Below are 23,774 nucleotides of genomic sequence, written 5' to 3'. Positions count from 1 at the left end.
GAGAGAGAGAGAGAGAATCCCAAGCAGGTTCCAGCAGGTTCCAGGCTGTCAGTACAGAGCCTGATGCAAGGCTCAAACCCACAAACTGTGAAATCGTGACCTGAGCTGAAACCGAGAGTCAGATGCTCAATCGACTGAGCCACCCGGGCGCCCCTAAACACACAGTTTTTAACTCTAGAATAAACTTATTCCTGCTTTATTTTGTTTTGTTTGTTTTGTTTTTGCCTATGTCGTTCTGGTCACAAATTCTGTGAGTGTGAAAATGCTTGGTAACTGGGGCTGTTTTTGCAAATACAGACATCACTGTTGAATTGAAGAAAAACATTTTTGAAGGTCATCTCGATCCCCAGTGGGGGGCTTGAACTCATAACCCTGAGACCAAAAAAAAAAAAAAAAAAAAAAAAAAAAAAAAGATTTGTCATTCGAATTCTGGAAGTCCCCAGAATGTGACCGTAGGGATGCCAGGCTCACGCCCACGGGGCTGGAGACAGATGGGGAGGGGGCACCAAATGTCTGTGCCTCTGGGTGACCTTGAAGCCTGCTGTCCAGCAGCCCTGAGCACAAAGTGGCTGCAGGAGCCCACTCCGCTCAGGATGGTCTTGACCAGCCGGCAAGGCTTGGAGCCCAGCTCGTCAGCGTGGATGCAAGACTGATGTTGGTTTTTGGTCGTGATGTTGGTTTTTTTTTTTTTTTTTTTCTCAAGAGTCGTCTTTTTAAGATCCACCCTGCTTCCCGTTGTCATTTCCTTGTTTCTGTTCCACTCTTTAAAAACAGGGTGACCTCTGTGCCTTAGGCGTCAGGGCCCAGATCCTGCTCACTGCCTCCTCTCTGTCCCAGCATGAGGACAGTCTTCCTGCCCTGTGCAGCGGCCGCCCTGTTTCTGCTGGGACGTGCGACGGCTTCGGGGGACGCGGGCCAGGGTGAGCCACCGTGCAGATGCGGTGACATGTGCAGAGTGTCCCTGAGTTGAACCTACCCTTCCCTGCCCTTCCCCTTCCTTCCTTCTTTTCTTTCTTTCCTTCTCTTTCTTTCCTTCTTTCTCTCTCCCTCTTTCTTTCTTTCTTTCTTTCTTTCTTTCTTTCTTTCTTTCCTTCACTCCTTCCTTCTTTTTCTTGTTTCTTGTTTCTTGCTTCTTTCTTTCTTTCTTTCTTTCCTTCCTTCCTTACTTCACTCCTTCCTTCTTTTTCTTGTTTCTTCTTTCTTTCTTTCTTTCTTTCTTTCTTTCTTTCTCTTTCCTTCCTTCTCTTTCTTTCTTTCTTTCTTTCCTTACTTCACTCCTTCCTTTTCTTGTGTCTTCTTTCTTTCTTTCTTTCTTTCTTTCTTTCTCTTTCCTTCCTTCTTTCTCTCTCCCTCTTTCTTTCTTTCCTTTTCTTTCTTTCTTTCTTTCTTTCTTTCTTTCTTTCTTTCTTTCCTTCTTTCTTTCTTCCTTTCTTTCCTTCCTTACTTCACTCCTTCCTTCCTTTTCTTGTTTCTTTCTTCTCTTTCTTTCTTTCCTTCTTTCTCCATCTTTCTTTCTTTCTTTCTTTCTTTCTTTCTTTCTTTCTTTCTCTTTTCCCTCCTTCCTTCCTTCCTTCCTTCTTTCTCTCTCTCTTTCTCTTTCTTTCTTTCTTTCCTTCTTTCTCTCTCTTTCTTTCTTTCTTTCTTTCTTTCCTTCTTTCTTTCTCTCTCCATCTTTCTTTCTTTCTCTCCTTTCCTTCCTTTTTACTCTCTTTCTTTCTTTCTCTTACCTTCCTTCCTTCCTTCCTTCCTTCCTTTTTTTCTTCTTTCTTTCCTTCCTTACTTCACTCCTTCCTTCCTTTTCTTATTTCTTGCTTCTTTCTTTCTTTCTTTCTCTCTTTCTTTCTTTCTTTCTTTCTTTCTTTCTTCCTTTCTTTCCTTCCTTACTTCACTCACTCCTTCCTTTTCTTGTTTCTTTCTTCTCTTTCTTTCTCTTTCTTTCTTTCCTTCTTTCTCTCTCCATCTTTCTTTCTTTCTTTCTTTCTTTCTTTCTTTCTTTCTTCCCTCCTTCCTTCCTTCCTTCCTTCCTTCCTTCCTTCCTTCTTTTTCTCTCTCTCTTTCTCTTTCTTTCTTTCTTTCTTTCTTTCCTTCTTTCTCTCTCCTTCTTTCTTTCTTTCTCTCTCCATCTTTCTTTCTTTCTCTCCTTTCCTTTCTTTTTTCTCTCTCTCTTTCTTTCTCTTACCTTCCTTCACTCCTTCCTTCCTTTTTTCTTCTTTCTTTCTTTTCTTTCTTTCTTTCTTTCTCTTACCTTCCTTCACTCCTTCCTTCCTTTTTTCTTCTTTCTTTCTTTCTTTCTTTATTTCTTTCTTTCTCTTACCTTCCTTCACTCCTTCCTTCCTTTTCTTGTTCTTTCTTTCTTTCTTTCTCTTCCTTCCTTCCTTCTCTCTTTTTTTCTTTTTTTCTTTCTTTCTCTTACCTTCCTTCACTCCTTCCTTCCTTTTCTTCTTCTTTCTTTCTCTCTTTCTTTCTCTTACCTTCCTTCACTCCTTCCTTCCTTTTCTTATTCTTTCTTTCTTTCTCTCTCTTCCTTCCTACCTTCCTTCCTTCTCTCTCTTTCTCTTTCTTTCTTATCTTTTTTTTTCTCTTTTGCGACTACAGTGTCTTTTTGTTTGTTTTTTGTTTGTAAAAGTAACAAGGAGCTTGGACAGTTCTGTGAGTCTCTGAAAATCTGAGTTTCTCTGATGTGAAAGGTCACTGTTGTTTTTTCATGTTTTTTTATTTATTTCAAGAAAGAGAGCAAGAGAGCAGGGGAGGGGCAGAAAGAGGGATAGAGAGAGAGAGAGAGAGAGAGAGAGAAAATGAGCAGGAGAGGGGCACAGTCAGAGAGGGAGAATCCCAAGCAGGCTCCGCACTGTCAGCACAGAGCCCGAGTCAGGGCTCAAACTCACAAACCCCGAGATCATGACCTGAGCTGAAATCCAGAGGTGATGCATAAGCCCCCCGGGCGCCCCACAGAGGGCTCATTGTTCATGGCGTTTGAATGGATCAGGCGTGAATGGAAAAGTAAATAAATAAAAGAGCCCCTGGGTGCCCCACCGAGATTCTGGGTGGTTTCGCGTCCTTGCTGCCTTCCTTGCAAGAGACCCAAGGGTTTGCTTTCAATTAACGTGTATCTGCTGGTGAGGAGAGCAAGTCACCAGAGATCCTCGGACGAACATGAGGGTGTCCCCGCCGTGTCAGGCCGTCACAGGTGTGTGTTGTCTGAACCCGTGCCTGCTTGTTTCCAGAACCTTCTTTCCCGGGCCATGCTCATATGTTACAAGCTTTGATAGTAGGGGCCAGGGAGAGAGGGCGGAGAGCCTGGGGGCAGGTGTCCTTCCTTCCCGAACAGGTTGGACTTGATTTTCTAGCCTGGCGGGTGGTGGAGATGGGAGCCCCCAGGGCACATCAGGGACTTTTCGGTTCTGAACTGTCACACTGCCTGCCTGGTTTGCAAGGGTCCGTGGGCACCTGTTTGCTATGGTCTGCTGGTGACACATGGGGTTTCCAGCCGGCCCAGGAAGGGGTCCGAGGGAGCCTGGATGGGGGGGTCCCCGGGCTGGCACTGGTGATTCCCAGACTGTGTGCGGTCAGAGACGGAGTGCGAGTGGGGGAGGGGCAGAGAGAGAGGGAGACGCGGAATCCGAACCGGGTTCCAGGCTCTGAGCCATCAGCACAGACCCCAAGGCGGGGCTCGAACCCACGAACCGTGAGATCAGGACCCGAGCCCAAATCAAGAGTCGGACGCTTAAGGGACGGAGCCCCCCAGACACCCTGGGTTTAGACGAGTGGTGGATTCTGACCCGCTTGAAACACATCCATCAGCGGGTGCCTCTAAGCGTCTTTACTGGACAGAGGTGGACAGACAGACCCACTGATGGCTCAGGGTCAAGCTGAACGCACGGAAAGCCTTTCTAGTAACTTCTCAGAAAACACTGAAGCTGGTTTTCTCGCTGAAAGGCATCTGTGGTTTGCTCGCCCTTCTTGCAAGGGACCTGCCTTCCCCCCGAGTCATTGCAGCTGGGAAAGCCTTCGGAACTAAGTACCGGAACCCAGGGTGTCCCGTCGTGAATCTACAGGGACTCAGAAAGCCACGGGGCACAGAGAGAGGGACAGAGAGGCGGATGCCCATTGACAGCAGGGAGCTGGACATGCGGCTCAAACCCATGAACCCTGAAGTCATGATCTGAGCCAAAGTCAGACACTTAGTCCACTGAACCCCCGCCCCGGGCACCCCCCAGCTTAAAAAAAACCTTGGTTCTTTTTGTCACTTAAACTCAAGGTAGCCAACGAATAGTGTCGTATTTGTTTCAGGAGTAGATTCAGACACTTTCCTACTCGACCGACACTGTGGGTGTTGAGTTTGCAGTGGTCTCGTCACTGGAAACCCGAGGGCCCCCGGGAATGGGAAGTGAGCAAGCATTCTAAGTGACATTGCCTACCTTGTGACACCGTGGTTCCCCCCCCCCCCCGGGCCCCGTGACCCGCTGCTCTGATGGGACTTTGTGTACTCACCCCAGAAATACCCAGGGCTCTTTGGGGGCAGAGTCCCTCGTTGCAGCAAATTCTCGTGATTCATTAATCACCTTTTCTGTCTGTATAGAAAACATGATCAGAATCAGGAGAATTCATTGCAACCATTTCTGTCTTTTTTTTTCTTTTTGATAGAATAGGCTTTTAAAAATGTTTATTTATTTTGAGAGAGAGAGAGAGAGAGAGAGAGAGAGAGAGAGAGAGAGAGAATCCCAAGCAGGCCCCAGGCCATCAGCACAGAGCCCGACCTGGGGGGTGGGGGGGGCTCCGTGTCATGAACCATGAGGTCAACCGATGACCTGCCCTGCAAAGCAAGAGTTGGACGCTTCACCGACTGAGCCACCCAGGCGCCCCCTTTTCAACCCTTTCTTAGGTTGCTCCCAAGACCAGATCTTGAGGTATCATAAAATTATGTGGTCAGATACAATTTTTTACAAAATTAAGTTGCTCATTCTGTTTTAAACAGTTATGGTAAACTGAGGCTCCTGGGGGGCTCATGGGGTGAGCGTCTGACTTCAGCTCAGGTCATGATCTCATGGTTCGTGAGCTCGAGCCCCGCGTTGGGCTCTGTGCTGACAGCTTGGAGCCTGGAGCCTGCTTCGGATTCTGTGTCTCCCTCTGACCCTGACCCTCCCCCACGCACGGTCTCTCTTTCTCTCTCTCTCTCTCTCTCTCTCTGTCTCTGTCTCTCTCTCTCTGTCTCTCTCTGAGGAATAAACAAACATTAAAAAAATTAAACATTTATGGTAGACTATATGTAAAAATTTCCATGTTAAGCACTGTGTTAAGTACACTCACATTTTTGTGCAACTATCCCTACCATCCATTTCTAGAATGTTCTCAGCTTCCCAAACTAAAACTCAGTCCCCATGAGGGCCCCATCTTGTGCATGAGGGGGTCTCCACGGAACTGTGGATTCTCATGAACTATTGATGAAGTCTGGAAATCAGTGCCCCGAAGATCTTTGTCTCTCTCTCCCTCACCCCCACCCTCTGGACAGAGATTCTCATGAACTATTGATGAAGTCTGGAAATCAGTGCCCCAAAGACCTTTGTCTCTCTCTCCCTCACCCCCACCCTCTGGACAGAGATTCTCATGAACTATTGATGAAGTCTGGAAATCAGTGCCCCAAAGACCTTTGTCTCTCTCTCCCTCACCCCCCACCCTCTGGACAGACACCTTGTGTCACTAGGGCTGTCTGTCCTACAGGTTCTACAGTTTTACACCTTTGCCTCTCGACAGAGCCCAATAAATTGATCACATCTAGTAAAGTTCGCACGTCTTCTGACCAACAGTGGGGTAAAGCACCTTTCCCAAAAACTTCCTTGCTGCTGAGCCACTGATGTTCAAAGGTGGCACCCCTGAGACCACAAGACTCAGATGACATCACTTCGTGGAAGTAACAGACGGACCGTGGCCCAGGAGGGTGGGTACTTCCTACAGACGTGTGGGTTCTCCTCACCCTGTCTGGAAAATTTAATCAGAGGCAAAATGGCTGCCCATCCAGAAGCCTCGTCCACAAAGGAGAAGAACCATCATATGTTAAAATAAACATTCAGCCTCAACGCCGTCTGACTCCCATGCAATCCGTTAAAGAGCTTTGCGAAGATGGAAGCCCGTTTATAGAGCTGGTGGGCAGAGCCCATTACACACGTATTCCGGGGACAAGCGATCACTAGTTCCCCAGTAGGAGCCTCGTCAACTGTTTGTCATACAAAGTTCTCCCTAAATTCATGGATGTGATCATCTGCATTGAGCTAACTGGCTTCATCCAATGGAGAAAAGATAGTTTATTTTATTTTATTTTATTTTATTTTATTTTATTTTATTTATTTTATGGAGAAAAGATATTTTATTTTATGGAGAAAAGATAGTTTATTTTATTTTATGGAGAAAAGATATTTTATTTTATGGAGAAAAGATAGTTTATTTTATTTTATTTTATTTTATTTTATTTTATGGAGAAAAGATAGTTTATTTTATTTTATTTTAGATTTTAAATTGTGTTTTAATAATTGGAAGATGCCTTTAAAGTACTCTCAAGAGCCAACGTGAATCACAACCCCAAGATCGAGAATCTCACGCTCCACTGCCTGAGCCAGCCAGACGCCCCGTTCATTTTTAACAGGAACAATGAGGTCTTTTATTTTTAAATTTAGATTTGCCCTTACAAGGCACAGGGCAGGGGTGAGGACCACATGCACAAGCAAAGGTTTCCTTTGTACTTTGCAAACCGCACCGGAGCCCTTACAAATGGCTTGCTAATCTCAGGTCCCACTGCCTCAACAGCAGCACTGTGCTGCACGAAAATATTTTGTATGGTCAGCGGGGGTCTCCCATGGATTCCATCCCCTTCTCAGAGATGTCTTGCCCACACCCCCATGTTGAGGACCCCAGACATGTCCCTCATGTACGCTTGACAGGAATGCCTCAGTCCATCCTTGGAAGGAAGCAACAGGGACACAGTAACTACCTTTTCTTTGTCCTTTATTTATTTTTTTAACTTTTTAAATTTTTTTAATGTGTATTTATTTTTGAGAGAGATGGGGACGAGAGGCTCAGAGAGAGAGGGGGAAGCAGGTTGCAGGCTCCGAGCTGCCAGCACAGAGTCCGACGTGGGGCTCAAACCTCTGAACTGTGAGATCATGACCTGAGCCAAAGTCAGATGCCCAACTGACGTCCCTGTTTCTCCTCCTCGAATCGAGGAAGCTGCCTCCTGTCCCTGCGGCCAACTCATCAGATGAAACCACAAGATCACTTCTGCTTTCCTGCTGGTGGATTGAGCTGTCTGGCTTTATCAATCAGACATTTCCCGCAGACGGAGGTCAAAGAATCTAACCTAATGTTTGCTGAGGACTGAGCGGTCAAGTTCCCTCCCTTTCAGAACCTGAACGTGTTCACCATAACAAATGGACGCTCGTTCCCCTTTGGAAGATCAGGGGTTTCCAGAAGCCAGAACGTCCTTCTCGACCTCTCTATTTCTGGAACCGATGCATGAAGGTCAAGATCACCTATAGTGTGATCAGTTACATCAGGAACAATGGCCAGCACAGAACAGAAGTATTCTGCACACTCTGAGCATTAGAAAGACTTCCTTAAAAACTCAAGGAAAATTCATACCCCTCATTCTGCCTTTGATTTTTAGAGGCTGTGATAGACCCAGAGTCCCATGACGGGAGTTTTCACAGAGAGTCCAACTTGTTTACATGCCTTTGCTTATCAGTTCAGCATGTCTTTCCAGAAGCTTTTTCCACGTGTTGAGCACAGGGCTGGGCACAGTGGGTGATGTGATGTCATCAACCAGATTGGAAAAAGAAAACTAGAATAAGTAGAATAGCTGTGTTGATTAATGGAAGCCAGATTGCCAACATGCACGACATTGAAAGACAGACTATGCAAATGGCCAATGGCCAAATGATCTATGAAAACAGAGCTCTGATACGCAACCTGGGCAACCTGTCCAGGAAACCAGCCCCTCGAGTCAATATCTGACGACTTCCCTAAATTGCATCCACACTTCCAACTCAGAACCAGTCAGAGAAAGCCCCTCCAGCCAATCACATGGTACAGCAAGCTTTCAATAAACCTCTTCTGCCTGTTCTCATTCGGGTGGTCTTTGTTCATTTCCACAGTGTAGACAGTCATTGGTCCATTGTGTGAGAATATTGGTAGGACCTCCTGAGGGACACATTAGTGAAACACAAGATTGGATTTGGGTTGCTGTGGGGCCAACAGTGAGAGAGAATGGTTAATTCTGGACCATGAGGTGGGATGTGACCCCATGAGTGTCCATCAGGCCGAACTATCCAGCCCAGAGATGTCAGAGCTGAGCACACAGCGATAGCACCAGGACATGTATTTGCCTCCTGCTGGAGGGGTGGGGATGGGGGCTGAACCCAGAACTGAAGGTGGAGTGGGAGTCCCTGACCTGGGGACTTCCAGACTCTCTTTCTCAGCATTTGTGGACATGTCTCTGTTCACCTTCCTCTCACCCACAACCTGCTGGGTGCTAGAAATGTGTCCTTTGATCCATCCATCGATCCATCTATCCATCCATCTTTATATCTATCTATCTATCTATCTATCCACCCATCAATCATCTTTCCATCTATCCATCCATCCATCCATCCATCCAACCATCGATTATCTATCTACCTACATATCTATCTAAACATCCATCCATCATGTCTGTCTATCTATCTATCTATCTATCTATCCATCCATCATATCTATCTTTCTATCCATCCATCCATCCATCATATCTATCTAACCATCCATCCATCATATCTATCTATCTATCCACCCATCAATCATCTTTCCATCTATCCATCCATCCATCCAACCATCGATTATCTATCTACCTACATATCCATCCCCTATCCATTTATCTATCTATCTAACCATCCATCCATCATGTCTGTCTATCTATCTATCTATCTATCTATCCATCCATCCATCATCTTTCCATCCATCCATCCATCCATCCAACCATTGATTATCTATCTACCTACATATGTATCCTCTATCTATCTATCTATCTATCTATCTAACCATCCATCCATCATGTCTGTCTATCTATCTATCTATCTATCTATCTATTCTCTATCCACTTTAACCCAACCCAACACCACTGAGTTCATGCTAGTCTTCCTTATTCCCCAAATTGTTACTCCCTTCTCTGACACTTGGAAAGTTGCCCGTTGTAACCCTCAGGATCAGTGCATATTTTCCCGATGCTAGAATACACCCACTAACCACTTTCACAATGACTAACCCAGACATCTGTGAGCATCAATACTGCACCAGCTTAAGTAACTTTAAAAGCCAAGACCAAAGGACTCACTTGTCTGTAAACTTTTTCTCAACTTGTCATGTGTGCTGTTCCAAGAGAGACAGTGAGTTTGTTGGTGTCTAATGCCCTTCGTGTGACTAAAAAACATGATGTCATCAGACACATGGCTCACACTCCATAGGTGCTGTTTACCCTAATAATGGCCATTATCTCTTGTGAACATCACAAGAAAGGTAGCTATAATCTTTTTTTTTTAATGTTTATTTTTGAGAGAGAGAGAGAGAGAGGGGAGGGAGAGAGGGAGAGGGAGACGGAGAGGAAGAGACAGAGAGAGGGAGACACAGAATCTGAAGCAGGCTCCAGGCTCTGAGCTGTCAGCACAGAGCCTGATGAAGGGCTCGAACCCATGAACTGTGAGATCATGACCTGAACCAAAGTTGGAGGCTTAACCGACTGAGCCACCCAGGCGTCCCTGGGTAGCTGTAGCCTTGCTGCTGACGTTTGCTTCTATCCTGAGCAACCTTTATCTATCCTGCCGCTCTTACTGATATAATTAATGCTTGGCTTGTTTCGGACAATCGTGATTCTATCTGTCCCTTTAAAGCACTCTACTATCCTTATGACAGATGTGCGGCTGTCCTTTTACAAACCTCCAACCGTTTTCAGCATTGCCTCAAAAGACACCCTATTTGTCTCTTTTCACCCAGAACCAGTCCTGCAGGTTCGGATTATCAACTTTAACTTTGAGACTGTGCGGGTCACATGGAGCCCGAGCCAATACTCCGGGACAAATCTGACTTTCGTCTACAAGTAAGTGCTCTCGGGACGGGGAAACCGTGCTCTGAGCTCAAATATGTCTCCCTCTGAGATGCCAACAGTTGGGAGGCAGAGATAGAGAACGTGGGAAGGGTCAGAACGTGCACGTGTGAACGTCTGAGGCCGGTCTAGCCTCGAGCCCTCACCGCGACTGCAAGCAAAGATCCCCGAGACATGGAACCGAGTGATGACTGAGTCACGCTCAAAACCACCTAGATTCTGACCGACACAGACACAACTTTCCTTGAGTTGCAGCCATGGCAAAGGTGAACCTTGTGGGATTTTTCACACGAGCTTAGCGACCGCCACCTTCTGAAAATGTGAGTCCCTATCACGGGCTTATGTGTGTCACTCACTCCAACACAGGAGCATAGATGAGGGAGCAAAGGATTCTCCAATTAGTCAAGTCTCAGTTCTGTGAAGGTGAGGTGTCTGGTGTGTGATTGATTCTTCGCAGTTTGGAACCAGAAGAGATCAATGGGAAAGTGTAGGCAGGAGCTGTGTTTTAAGGTGAATTGGGGTGATAAATGAGACTCAGGAAGAAAAAGGCGCTGGGATTCCTAGGCACTCACACAGCTACGTCACTTGAGTATCAGTTTGTTACCAAGGGCGTCGTTGATCTGGCCACTGCCTGGACGTAACATTGCAGGATACCTCAGACACATCTTCAGTCTTGCTATGTCCCTCCCCAAGTGCCTCCTCAAGTCAGGGGCATGGTTACCATGCAAGTTAAACTGTACTTTTATTAGTTTTCTGGGGGCAGTTGTGACAAAGTATTGGAAACTGTGCAGCTTAGAACAGCAGAAATTCATGCTTTCCCAGATCTGGAGACCAGAAGTCTGAGATCCAGCATGGGCAGGGCTGCTGAGGTCCAGGAGTGACAGGGCCGCTGAGATTGGGGTGGGGGGACAGGACCACTGAGATCCAGGAGGGTCATGGTCATAGTCCTTCCAGAGGCTCCAGGGGAGCGTCCTCCCTGCCTCTTCCAGCTTCCAAGTCCTCAGGTGTCTCTTGGTTAATGTCCCTCCCATGTCTGCCTGTGGCTTCATGTGGCTTCTGCTCCCTGTCTGTGTCCGTTCCCTTGTGTTTCTTGCACGGATGCCTCCATTCACTCTAGGACACAGTCTCATGCCTGATGATCTTACGTCCAGACCTTTTAATCACGTCGACACTGACTGTATTTCCCAATCCGATGCCATTCACAGATTCCAGGGATTAGTCCTTGCAAAGCCCGCTTGCAGCCCAGTCCGGGAGACATTCAAGGGGCCTCACCTTTCGAGAGAAGGGACGCTTTTCTGTTCCGATCGTTCTTGCTGTGCTTGTAGGAAAGAGTCCTTGGCCCTGTAAAGAATAAACACCACTTGCCGTCGATGTGCCAAGGTGCTATTTTCACAGGCTGTCTACGGCTGAAGCGTTCTGTTTTCTAATTGCAGGTTGAGTAGTGATGAGGCCAGTCGCCCATGCTGCAACTACATCGTTCACGAAAGCCACACTGCCGGCTGCCTCCTGGAGGCAAGAAAGGACGAAATCCTGTGCTTTTCCCTTGGGAATGGAACGGATATCCTTTTCCGAAAGTGCGAGTGGATAAGCGCGTACCGTAAGTACCCAAAAAGTAGTCAGTGCCACGTGCTGCTTTCCTCCTCCAACGGAGAAGAGACTGGCCGTCTGCAAAGTCTGTCTTGTCACACACACACGCAGGGATGCGTCCACACCGAGCAGGGGACCCCGGGGGACCCCGTGGAGGCTGTGAGGTGAGACACCAAGCCCAAGATGGAGCATGGCCCCCTGGCCCCCAGCAGAGAGACAGAGAGAAACGCCCTCTCACCCTCGATAGCACCCCATGGGTTTTAATCAGTTGCCCCCAGGGTTGGCCGTCGATCTCGGATTACAAAACTGTACAAATAGGATGAAACCCTCTTTCCAAAATGTTTATTCTTTACTCTAGATTTCTGTAAGGTAGCTGTGGGTTTTTTTTTTCTTTTTTTTCTGTTTTTTGATGGATGGAGTGTCACAGTCTATCTCAGCCCGTGACGAGGGCTATGGACCCCTTACGCATAAAATCAGTCAAGGGCTCTGTAGCAGCTTCCAAGGGCGGCCATAACAAATTACCAGAAACTGGGCAGCTTAATACAACGACACCAGCCATTGGATTCAGGGCCACCCTCATCCACGATGACCTCATCCTACCTTGATGAAATTTTACTAATTTACTAATAAAGCCACATTCTCAGGTGCCAGAGATTAGGACTTGGACGTTCCTGTGGGGGGACGCCGTTTAACCCACCTCAGTGTCCCTTTGGTACAGAACAAGCTGACTGGGAAGGAGTCTCATGTGACGTTTCCCATGTTCAGTCTTCATTTCGGTTTGCTGGACTGACGGTAACCACAAAACGAGTGGCTCAAAACCAGAGGAATGTACCCTCCCACGCTTACAAAGACCCCGGCGTGTGAAATCAAGGCTAGCTCCTTCTGGAGGCTGTGGGGGAGGATCCGTTCCATGCTTGTCTCTTGGCTTCTGGTGGCTTTCTGGCAACCCTTGGTGTCCCTTCGTTTGTAGAGACATCAGCCCCGTCTATCCTTCTACCTTCACAGGCCCAGAGGTATATCATCTATGTGTGTTCACACGCCCTTGTCCCTCTGTGTGTCTGTCTCTTCCTATGAGGACACCAATGATATAGGATCAGAACACACCCTACTCCACTAACCCCCGTCTTATCTTTAATAATTACACCTCTAATGATTCCATTTTGAAACACAGTCGTATTGTGAGATATTGGGGGGGGGGTGGCTAGGACTTTAACACATCCTTTTTTTAGGGCCACACTCTGGATCCCATAACAGATACTTCAGAACTTTTCACACAATTTCAAAGAGTTCCTTCCGTGACCCACACACAGGTCCTTGACGCTCTGGTTAAAACCTCTGCGATAGATAAGCCCTCAATCCCATAAGGTATTTACGGAAGGATTCATGCAGGCAGAAAAACGTGCATCTAAGCAAACTTACCCCTATAACGTTAGCGATGTGGAATCTTTGTCTTCCTAGAGGTGGCGGTCATTCTGTTGTCTCTCCTTCTCAGTGAAACCCAGCTCCCCAGAAGATTTGAGTTTCCGCTGGCATGAAGACGCTGTGACGGTCACCTGTTCTGACCTGCCCTACAAGCGTCTTCTGTACGAAATCCAATACAAGAGCGTTTTCGACACGGAGTGGCAGGTGAGTGGGGGTGGTGTCTTCTCAGGGCGAGTGTGAGCGCGAATCCCCAGGTGGTAACTGAGAGAGACATGGAGAGGCTCTGAGACGTGTGTTGACATTTATTTTAAGGAAGTGCTTCTGGGATTATAGGGTCAGGCGAGTCTCAGCCCAGCAGGCTGGAAACCCAGACAGGTTTCCATTATGGTCTTGAGACCGAATTTCCTCTTCTCTGGGAAACTCCAGTCTGTCCTGTCAAGGCTTTCAACTGATTGAGTGAGGTTCACCCACCTTATGGAGTGGTCTAAAGTCGGCTGATTAAAAACGCAGTAACACCTAGGCTGACATATGACTAAAAAAGTGGATGCCAAATGTGGCCAGATTCACAAATAAAATTCATCACCATCACACCCTCCCAGTCACACCCTGGGTGCCACCCACCCCTGTTTGTATGCCTTGTAAACATATGGGAACCCTTTCTGGTTCTGAGTCTATGAGCACGGTCTATGGAATAAATTAAAATTACGTGACTATGAATGACCCAGTGGCTCACAGCTATCTTCCAATAATCAGATGGCTACTGTGTAGACAAGGGATTGAGTTCTTCACAAAAGGGGAACGGGAGCCAATGGGAGAAATCTGCAGACAGCAAATGGAATCACCTGCAACCAGGTGCAGGGAGGTGCCCATCAGTGAAGGCCCCCAAGTCTGAAGTTGGATTGGAGGGGCTCTCCTACAGGACAGCACAAGTGGTTAAGCAACGTGGACTCTGAGTTACCTGCCACTCTCGGGAGTCAATGATTCCATAATTCTGCAAGTACACCTGGGATCACTGATCTCTGCAGACTTGGACAGTGAGGTCGGCCAGAAGCACCATATCCCATGGCCCCATCCAGGGAGTAGGGGGAGAGAAGGCAGGGTGAGTATTACTGAACATCTCAGCCCAAGACACTCGATGTCTCCCATCCCTAGGGGGGATGGGAGGGGCTGCCTTCAACATTCATTTAAGATATACTTACTGAGTGTCTGCTAAATCCCATGCAACGAGGGCACAGAAAGAGCACGTAGCTAGGGCAACTTGGGAAGAGAAATGCAACAGTAAGGATAAAAATGAGAATGCACTGTAATGAGAGGATTGTCGTAAGGCAGTTGTATGTACTAGAAGCTGCAGGCAGCCTATCAAAAAAGAGAAAACTGACCTACTGCTGGTCTGGTAGAACGGAACCACTGAAATGAAATTTGATGAAACTCATCAAAGAAACACATGTCTCAGTAATAGGTGGGTATTGGAGTTTATCTGAAGAACATGCTAGTAACACAATGTGTCCTGATCACGATATTGAGCGTTAACAGACTTGAAGTGTGTATAAGTTGCCCAATTCTCATCTATTGAGCCCCTTTTTAGAGACTGATTATAAGGAAAGAATTGAAAATGGGGATGAGGTTTTATTCACAAAGACGTCTATTGAAACATCTGAAATAAATACAAAGCATTGGAGGCCACCTATATGACACACAATAGAAAGATAGTCAAATAAATTACGGCACATCTATATGATCAAATATGTAAGAGCCACCAAAGGCTTTTTAGTGACAAGAAGTGATATTTAGTGATAAAAAGTGACATTTAGTGGTACAAGCGATGTGTAATCACTGTTAAGTGATTATATCATGGAGATAGAATGAAAGGTTTTTATGGTTTTTTGGTTGAGTGTTTGTGTGTGTGTATGTTTTCTAAAGTCTCCAAAGTAAGTATGAGTCACTTTTGGATTCATACAAAAAATTACTGTTCTTTTTATAAGGAATAAGTTTTCACTGAGTAATCTTTAAAAGCATCTGTGGGAGTATGTGTTCCAAAGGATTGCTTCTTCTTGGAGAGGAGTGGGGAGATTGTTGCTGCATTTGTCTCTGCTGTTGCTTATAGCTAGGCAGGCAGAGGAATTGCAACAACATGAATGCTGAAAAGCAGGCGTCTTATGTGAGTCTCTTGCACGAGGGTAAAGAGTTGGGCTAAGGCAGTGATCACTGTCTTTGCTTTCTTTCTCCAGTCGAAGGAGGGTGAAACCTGCAATGTTACGATGCAAGGCTTGGATTCTGAGAAATGTTATTTCTTCCGGGCCAGAGTCAAAACACTGGAGTCCAGCTATGGCTCTGACACTTACCCAAGTGACTGGTCCAAGGTGACACACCAGCAGAGGGGCGAGCTGAGAGGTGAGGCTTGCTACACAGCAGTGCACGGGCCATCAGCCTGTCTTTTGGGGAGAGTGGAATGGGGGCACCTGAAAACACGAATGACCTCACTGTCTACTTCAAAGTTCAGTTTGAAAGTGAGGGCCCTTCTCGTTTCTCTCTCTAGGCTCCCTACCTCATTGGGTAATTTCATTTTTATTTGTATTAACAGCAACAATAATAACAAGTACTACTTATGAATGTTACATTGATCTAGGCATAGATTATAACTATATACATAAATAGATGATAGATAAATTGACATTGATAGGTAAATAAAAGACAGCTGATAGATAAGTAGATAGATAGATAGATAGATACATACATACATACATAAATATGATGGTTGGAAGGATGGATGGGTGGATGGGTAGATAGATACATAGATACATTGATATGATGGATGCATGGATAGATTAGATAGATTAGATAGATAGATAAATAGATAGATACATAGATACATACATATGATGGATGGATGGATGGATGGATGGATGAATGGATAGATACATGGATAGACAGATAGGTAGATAGATAGATATAATGGATGGATGGATGGATGGATGGATAGACAGACAGATGATAGATAGATACATAGATACATAGATATGATGGATGGATGGATGGATGGATGAATGGATAGATGGATGGATAGATAGATAGATAGATAGATAGAATGGATGGATAGATGGATAGATGATAGATAGATGATAGATACATACATACATACATAGATATGATGGATGGATGGATGGATGGATGGACAGATGAATGGATGGATGGATGGATAGATAGACAGATAGGTAAATGATAGATAGATACATAGATACATAGATATGTTGGATGGATGGATGGATGGATGGATGGATGGATAGATGGATAGGCAGACAGACAAATGATAGCCAAAAGTAAGCCTCAGTATCCTCAATGCCCCCCGCCCCACCTTGGCAATGCAGGTACTTGAGGGCAGTGTGTTGACTCCTACCGTGGCTGTCCAGAGACACCATCACTCTTTCCAGGATATTTTACACTGAAATCAAGATTTTCTGACCCTGCCATTTATAAGGGCAGAAAAGTAGAGGGTGGGGGTTGGAGCCTGACCAATCATGTTGAACACTCACAGTGCTCGTTCTGTTTTGCTTCAGATTCATGCCAGGAGAAAAAGCTTTTCCCCAAATTTATTTTAATTTGTGGTATGATTGCCTTGCTGACCGTGTCCCTTCTCCTTCTGTCTTTATGGAAAGTTCGGAGGTAAGGATGACCCTTTGGTTTTTTTTTTAACTTTGTTTATTTAATTTGAGGGAGAGCAAGCACGGGTGGGAGAGAGACAGAGAGAGGAGAGAGACAGAGAAAGAGAGAGAGAAAGAATGCAAAGCAGGCTCTGAACTCCTCGCTGAGCCCGATACGGGGCTCAATCCCAGGACCAAGAGATCATGACCGGAGCCGAAATCAAGAGCTGGATGTCTTTGCTTTACGTGAGCCCAGACGTTCCACTGTGACGTTTACAGGTGCAGGTGCCCTGGGGGGGGGGGGTGGGCAGGTGCCTTGCTTGCTTCTTAGGATGAGGTTTCCATAGCAACAGCTGGGGGTCACACATAGAGGAAGATATAGAACGGTCCCAGAGCACTGAGGCCGGGTTTGCACCGGGGGGTGGGTGGCACAACTCCGGAGGGTCCCCTTGGAACGTGCTACGGGGCAGAGACGCTGCGTCTAATTCTTGTGGGTGGCGCATGACCTTTCCACCCAATCGCTTCTGTTTTCCCAGCTTGAGTCGCTGATGTCCAAACACTTCTCTACCAGTGATGTGCTTGGGGTTTTATTGATTTATTAATAAATTTTTTTAACGTTTATTTATTGCTGAGACACAAAGAGAGACAGAGCATGAGCAGGGGAGGGGCAGAGAGAGAGGGAGACACAGAATCCGAAGCAGCCTCCGGGCTCTGAGCTGTCAGTGCAGAGCCTGATGCAGGGGTTGAACTCATGAACAGTGAGATCATGACCTGAGCCGAAGTCGGACGCTTAACTGACGGAGCCACCCAGGCACCCCTGTTTGGTGTTTTAAATACAGACCTGGAAGCAGCCCCGAGGGAAAGTTAGGGTCTCACTTCCTGGAGCACATTAACACTTGGCACTATTTTCAAGGGGAGCCCCTACTTGCAGTGAGGACTAAAAAGTCAACTGTACTGGTATCTTAGGGTTCCTGTAACAAAGGAGCAAACAAGGAGAGGCTCCCACCACAGACATCTATCCCGTCTCAGTTCTGGAGGCTGGGAGGCTGAGATCCAGGCAGGGCTGAGTCTGGGGGTCTGACATCCAGGCAGGTCTGAGTCTGGGGGTCTGAGGTCCAGGCTCGGCTGAGGCTGGGAGGCTGAGGTCCAGGCAGGGCCGAGGCTGGGAGTCTGAGATGCAGGCAGGGCTGAGGCTGGGAGTCTGAAATCCAGGCAGGTCTGAGTCAGGGGGTCTGAGTTCCAGGCAGGGCTGAGGCCAGGAGTATGAGATCCAGGCAGGGCCGAGGTTGGGAGTCTGAGATCGAGGAGGGGCTGAGGCTGGGAGTCTGAGATTGAGGAGGGGCTGAGGCTGGGAGTCTGAGATCGAGGAGGGGCTGAGGCTGGGAGTCTGAGATCCAGGCAGGGCTGAGGCTGGATGGGTCTGAGATCCAGGGGGTGCTGAGGTTGGGAGTGTGGAGTCCAGGCAGGGCTGGAGGCCTAGAATCTGACATCCAGGCAGGGCTGAAGCTTGGAGGTTGAGGTCCAGGCAGGTCTGAGCCTGGGAGGCTCGATTCAAGCAGGGCTGAAGCTAGGGGTCTGAGAACCCAGGCAGGGCTGAGGCTGGGAGGCTGAGGTCCAGACAGGGCTGAGGCTGGGTGTCTGAGATCCAGGCAGGGCTGAGGCTGGGAGGCTGAGGTCCAGGCAGGGCCGAGGCTGGGAGTCTGAGATCCAGGCAGGGCTGAGCCTGGGAGGCTTGATTCAAGCAGGGCTGGAGGCTGGGGGTCTGAGATCCAGGTGTGGGCACAGTTGGTTTCTCCCGCGGTCTGTGTCCTTAGCATGTGTCCTTGCATGTCACACTCTCCTTGTGTCCCTTCTGTCTGTGAGCACACCCATCCTGGTAATCGGTCTCTCTTTTTATAAAGCCACCAGTCATATTAGATTAGGATCATATTACATTACAACCTCTTAATTTCAGTGTCTGAGGGCCTGTGAATTAAAGTGACCAAAGGCCGGTTAACAGGAGAAAAGGCATATGTTTCTGTACTGATGGCATGATTTTCCGTGCACGCGGGATTCCCTGGGAGGAAATGAACACGCGGAGCAACAGTTTGTCTGGGGAGCTCAGCCACGACTTTAGCAACGGGCTTGTGCACCTGCGGGTAGGCAGAGGACAAGGCGTCCCGGAGCTCTAGGGCGGAAACTGTGGGAAGGAGACTAGAACATGAACAGAGAAAATTCATGGCGAGAAAGGTCGTGTGTGTGGAAATTTGTTGCTGATAACATTGGTTCTCTTCCTGGTGAAAAGTGGGGGTGGGGGGCGCCTTTACAAATGAAAATTTCCGTCGCAACCTGGGAAAGCGCTGCGTCGTAACTGCCACCAGGCCCCCCTCTTCGGACTGTTTCCACCAATCAGTGCGTTCGTGGCCTTGAGGGAAACCATGGTCCTGGGGTCACACGCCGCCCGCCCGCCTGACCAGATCTCCTTGTGCGTTTCAGACTGCACAAGTGCCTCATGCCCAGCGTGCCCGATCCCAAGCTCACCTTCCCTGGGCTCTTTGAACTGCACCGCGGTAACTTCCAGGTAAGTGCCCTCCCCCCGTTTGTCTCCAAGCTCCCGCCCTGTTTCCAAGCCAAGCCAGCGACCTCCCGAGACGCCCTCGAGCCTTTCCTGAACCCAGAGCCCGCAGCGTGCTTGTTTTTCTCTTGCTCACGCACACGAGGTGCAGGCAGGGTCTCAGAGGGCGGCCTCTGCTCCAATCGGCCCCGGAGATCTGTGCCCTCTCGGGATTTTCCAGCCCAATCGACCCTCTGATCTCCCCAGGAAGTTGTGCTGTCAATATGTTACCTCTGAAAACAAACCATAGACTTCCGCTTTTAAAACGGTTTACGGCCGTTACTTCATTCACTTGAGAGAGGTTGCTGGGGCTATGAGTGGGAGCTGCTGGGAATTGGGGGGAGGGGAGCAGCCCCCACCCTCGGGAGCTCAACCCCACTGGCTTGCCTTGTGCAGCACAATGAGTCAGCACTTTCCCGGCACGGCCCCCAAGCAGAGGCTTCAAACAACACAAATAAATCACCTCCTGTCTCCCAGTTCTGCAGACCAGAGGCTGAGACCCAGGCAGGGTGGGGCTGCTGAGATCCAGGGGGGGCAGGACCACTGAGATCCAGGAGGGGCAGGGCCGCTGACATCCAGGAGGGGCAGGACCCTTGAGATCCAGGAGGGGCAGGGCCATTGAGATCCAGGCAGGGCAGGACCACTGAGTTTCAGAGGAGGCAGGACCCCTGAGATCCAGAGGGGACAGGGCCGCTGAGATCCAGGCAGGGCAGGGCCGCTGAGATCCAGGCAGGGCAGAGGCGCTGAGATCCAGGCAGGGCAGGGCCGCTGAGATCCAAGCAGGGCAGGGCCACTGAGATCCAGGAAGGGCAGGGCCACTGAGATCCAGGCAGGGAAGGACCACTGAGATCCAGGAGGGGCAGGACCCTTGAGATCCAGGCAGGGCAGGACCTCTGAGATCCAGGCAGGGCAGGGCCACTGAGATCCAGGCAGGGAAGGACCACTGAGATCCACGAGGGGCAGGACCATTGAGACCCAGGCAGGGCAGGACCACTGAGATCCAGGTGGGACAAGACAGCTGAGATCCAGGAGGGGCAGGGTCACTGAGATCCAGGCAGGGCAGGGCCTCTGAGATCCAGGAGGGGCAGGGCCACTGAGATCCAGGCAGGGCAGGGCTACTGAGATCCAGGAGAGGCAGGACCACTGAGATATAGGCAGTGCAGAGGCGCTGAGATCCAGGCAGGGCAGGGCCGCTGAGATCCAGGCAGGGAAGGACCTCTGAGATCCAGGCAGGGCAGGATGAGGTCCAGGAGGGTCAGGGCCACTGAGATCCAGGCAGGACAGGGCCGCTGAGAGCAGGACCACTGAGATCCTGGAGGGGCAGGGCCGCTGAGATCCAGGTTGGGCAGGACCACTGAGGTCCAGGAGGGTCAGGGCCACTGAGATCCAGGCAGGACAGGGCCGCTGAGAGCAGGACCACTGAGATCCAGGCAGGGCAGGGCTGCTGAGATCCAGGAGGGGCAGGACCACTGAGACCCAGGCAGGGCAGGGCCGCTGAGATCCAGGCAGGGGAGGGCCACTGAGATCCAGGAGGGTCAAGCCCGCTGAGATCCAGGCAGGGCAGGGCCCCTTAGATCCAGGCAGGGCTGTGCCCCCTCCAGAGGCTCCAGGGGAGGCTCCTCCCTGCCTCTTCTAGCTTCTGGGGCTCCAGGCGTCCCTGAGATCATGGCCACGTCCCTCCCGTCTCTGCCTCCTCCTTCACGGGGCTTCTCCTCTGTGTCTGTGTGTCCCCTTGTGTCTCTTACAAGGACACCTGCCGTTGCCTTAGGGCCCCCTGATCCCAGATGGGCTCTTGTCCGATCCTTCCCTTCATCCCATCTGCAAAGACCGTTTCCCAAACAAGCTTCTGTATGGAGGCTGTGGGACTTCCACCTCCTCGAGGAGGAAGCTGAATGTCCAAACCCCTTAGATACAAGGGAGGAAGAACACAGCAGGGGAAACCTCGTCCTCCACCCCTTAGTTTCTGTGTCCAGAACCTGCCAGTGAAACACACAAAAGACAGATGGGCGGCAGACAAAGTTAGTTTCGTGTGCACATGACTCTGGGGCGTCCCAGAAAAGAAGCGTAACCCCAAAGAGGTACTGAGACCCGCGGGCTCCCGCGGTGTTTTGACCAAGCGTGACCAAGCGTGCAGAGGTGACAGGGCAGAGGAGAAGGGCGGGCGGGCCTGTGGCTGGCAGGCGAGGAGAGGGGAGTAGAAGATGTGTTGGCGAATAGGGCGTGTTGAGTACGCTGTGCTATTTGGACTTGAGCTTCGGGGGTGAGCAGGGCTGTGCTGCAGTTGTAAGGTCACCGTTTATTGGTTTTCGAGACAGAGTCAGAGCGTGAGCGGGGGAGGGGCAGAGAGAGAGGGAGACACAGAATCCGAAGCGGGTTCCGGGCTCCGAGCCGTCAGCGCAGAGCCTGATGCAGGGGTTGACCCCACAGGGATCCGTGTGGCACATTCTGCCGACTGAGCCAGCCAGGCCCCGCCCTTGTTGGGCTCTGTGCTGACACAGGACAGAGGTTGATACAACTGTTGAGAATCACAGCATCTGGGCCCCACCTGGACCCGCTCGCTGAGCAATCGTCCTGACGACAAGACCCCGCGAGACCCACAACCAGAATCAAGTTCCAGAAGCGCCACCACGAAAGTCCTGTTTCTTGTCCTAACACGTGAAAGGAGCCGCACAGGGTTTAGAAACAGCCTCTGAGGCTGAGGATTAGAGGCGGGTCTAAAAGCACCGTGGGCGGAGCTCAAAGATGCCAAACCCGAACGAGAGGGTGTTGTGTTCCCCTGGGCTCCGCGTGTGCGCCCCAGGGAGGCTGCCCGGGGCCCTGGGATGCTTGGCCACAGGACCCTTGCACCAGCCCCGAGGCATTTCCTTGCGCTCAAGATGCACTGTTTTATTATTCCCGCAGGAGTGGATCAAGGATACACAGAACGTGTCCCACGTGGCCAAGACGGAGGCCACGGAGCAGGAGTGTGTCCCCGAAGAGACCCTCGTTGTCCAGCTACAGAAGGCCGAGGCCGAGATGCCCATCGTGACGACCGGCCCGTTGTGCCCTCCAATGGAGGGGGAAGAGGCCTCCAGGGATGCTAGCCCGGTCGCGTGCCAGCCCCCACAAGGGGGCGAGGTGGTCTCTCTGGGGGGCTTCACGTTTGTGATGACTGACAACTCATACATGCTGTTATGAGGGGGTGCAAACTCAAAACCCAACATTGAGGCCTACATTGACACTATAGCATCTGAGGGACTCAGTACGACCACCAAGGGAACACCAACTATGCCAGAGTGTGTGGCGGGGGTGGGGGGCTCACTGAGGATCCTAACCGCCCAGCCAGGGCACTCCGTGTGTCAGCTTTCCCCCCACGCATGGTGGACGGGACTCCGTCTGTCGAGTGCTTCTTGTTTCCAGCTCACATGTGCCTTCGGCTGATGGTTTCCCATCCATCGCAAAGGACGCTGGCCAGGGCTCCCTGACGTCGCCTCCCTCCGTGCATGTCGCCCGCGTGGCTGTTCCGACAACATTTACCATCCTGGGCACTTTGCGAGCCCTTTTGTTACGCAGCACACATGCCCCTCGAGCAAGCCACTCCGCTCCCGGGTAGGAAAGGAAGCCTGCTTTACGGATGCGAACGAGCCACGCGGCTCCTGCCCTCACACGCGAAAACAGCCACTCGGCAACGACAGGACCGCGTTCTCCAGCAGAGTCCGTTTCTGTGGGCGTCCACACGCATGGTGTTGAGTCTGGACGCAGGTGGACCTTCGGCCGGATCCATCCTGCCCTTGAGGACATACTCTGTTTTTCTTTTGTAATGGAAATAAAGGAAGGTTTATCGCCTGGGCTTCAACTGCATAGATTATCGAGATCTTGGTTCTTTGGGCGGGCGGTGACTCCACCTTGTCTGTCTGGGGTCTCTGCCCGTTGCAGTAAATAAGTTTGGAGCTCGTGTGTGTGTGTGTGTGTGTGTGTGTGTGTGTTGGGGAAAGATGATTCCAAAAAACCTCTTTCCCACCCAGAAAACCCTCCACGGATGCAAAGAAAAGAGTTTTATCACAGAGCCCGCAGGAAACCACCTCACAGGCAGCCCGCCCAGAGGTCACAGCGATAGAGTCTCATTGGCTCTTTTAGCTTCAAAGCACAAAACCCATTCCTGTTCTCAAGGGGAGTTTTGTCGAATCTTCAGCATTGACGTGGGTTTGCAGTTCGGAGCCACCACCCAGCTGGGGTCTGACGTCCAGGAGGAGCTGAGGCTGGGGGTCTGAGATGCAGGGGTGGTTGAGGCTGAGGGTCTGAGATGGAGGTAGGGGTGACGCTGGGAGTCTGAGACATAGGCAGGGCTGAGTCTGGGGGCCTGAGGTCCAGGCAGGGCTGAGGCCGGGGGTCTGAGATCCAGGAGGGGCCGAGGCTGGGAGTCTGAGATCCAGGCAGG

The 23,774-nt window shown here is 49.7% G+C and overlaps 1 protein-coding gene across 1 annotated transcript; it reads left to right on the top strand.

Annotated features, from left to right (window-relative positions):
* The first annotated feature begins 810 nt into the window (after positions 1 to 810).
* CRLF2 (cytokine receptor like factor 2) lies at positions 811 to 23,190 on the top strand. Its single transcript, XM_007091017.2, has 8 exons — positions 811 to 920; positions 10,009 to 10,111; positions 11,551 to 11,714; positions 13,197 to 13,330; positions 15,355 to 15,517; positions 16,681 to 16,786; positions 19,240 to 19,324; positions 22,259 to 23,190. Exons 1-8 carry the CDS (start codon positions 839 to 841, stop codon positions 22,532 to 22,534), a joined length of 1,113 nt encoding a protein of 370 aa, XP_007091079.1. The 5' UTR covers positions 811 to 838; the 3' UTR covers positions 22,535 to 23,190.
* Positions 23,191 to 23,774: the final 584 nt, after the last annotated feature.

This window comes from Panthera tigris, chromosome X (assembly GCF_018350195.1).
Source record: "Panthera tigris isolate Pti1 chromosome X, P.tigris_Pti1_mat1.1, whole genome shotgun sequence".
NCBI lineage: Eukaryota > Metazoa > Chordata > Mammalia > Carnivora > Felidae > Panthera > Panthera tigris.
This window is presented reverse-complemented; position numbering and strand designations above follow the sequence as displayed.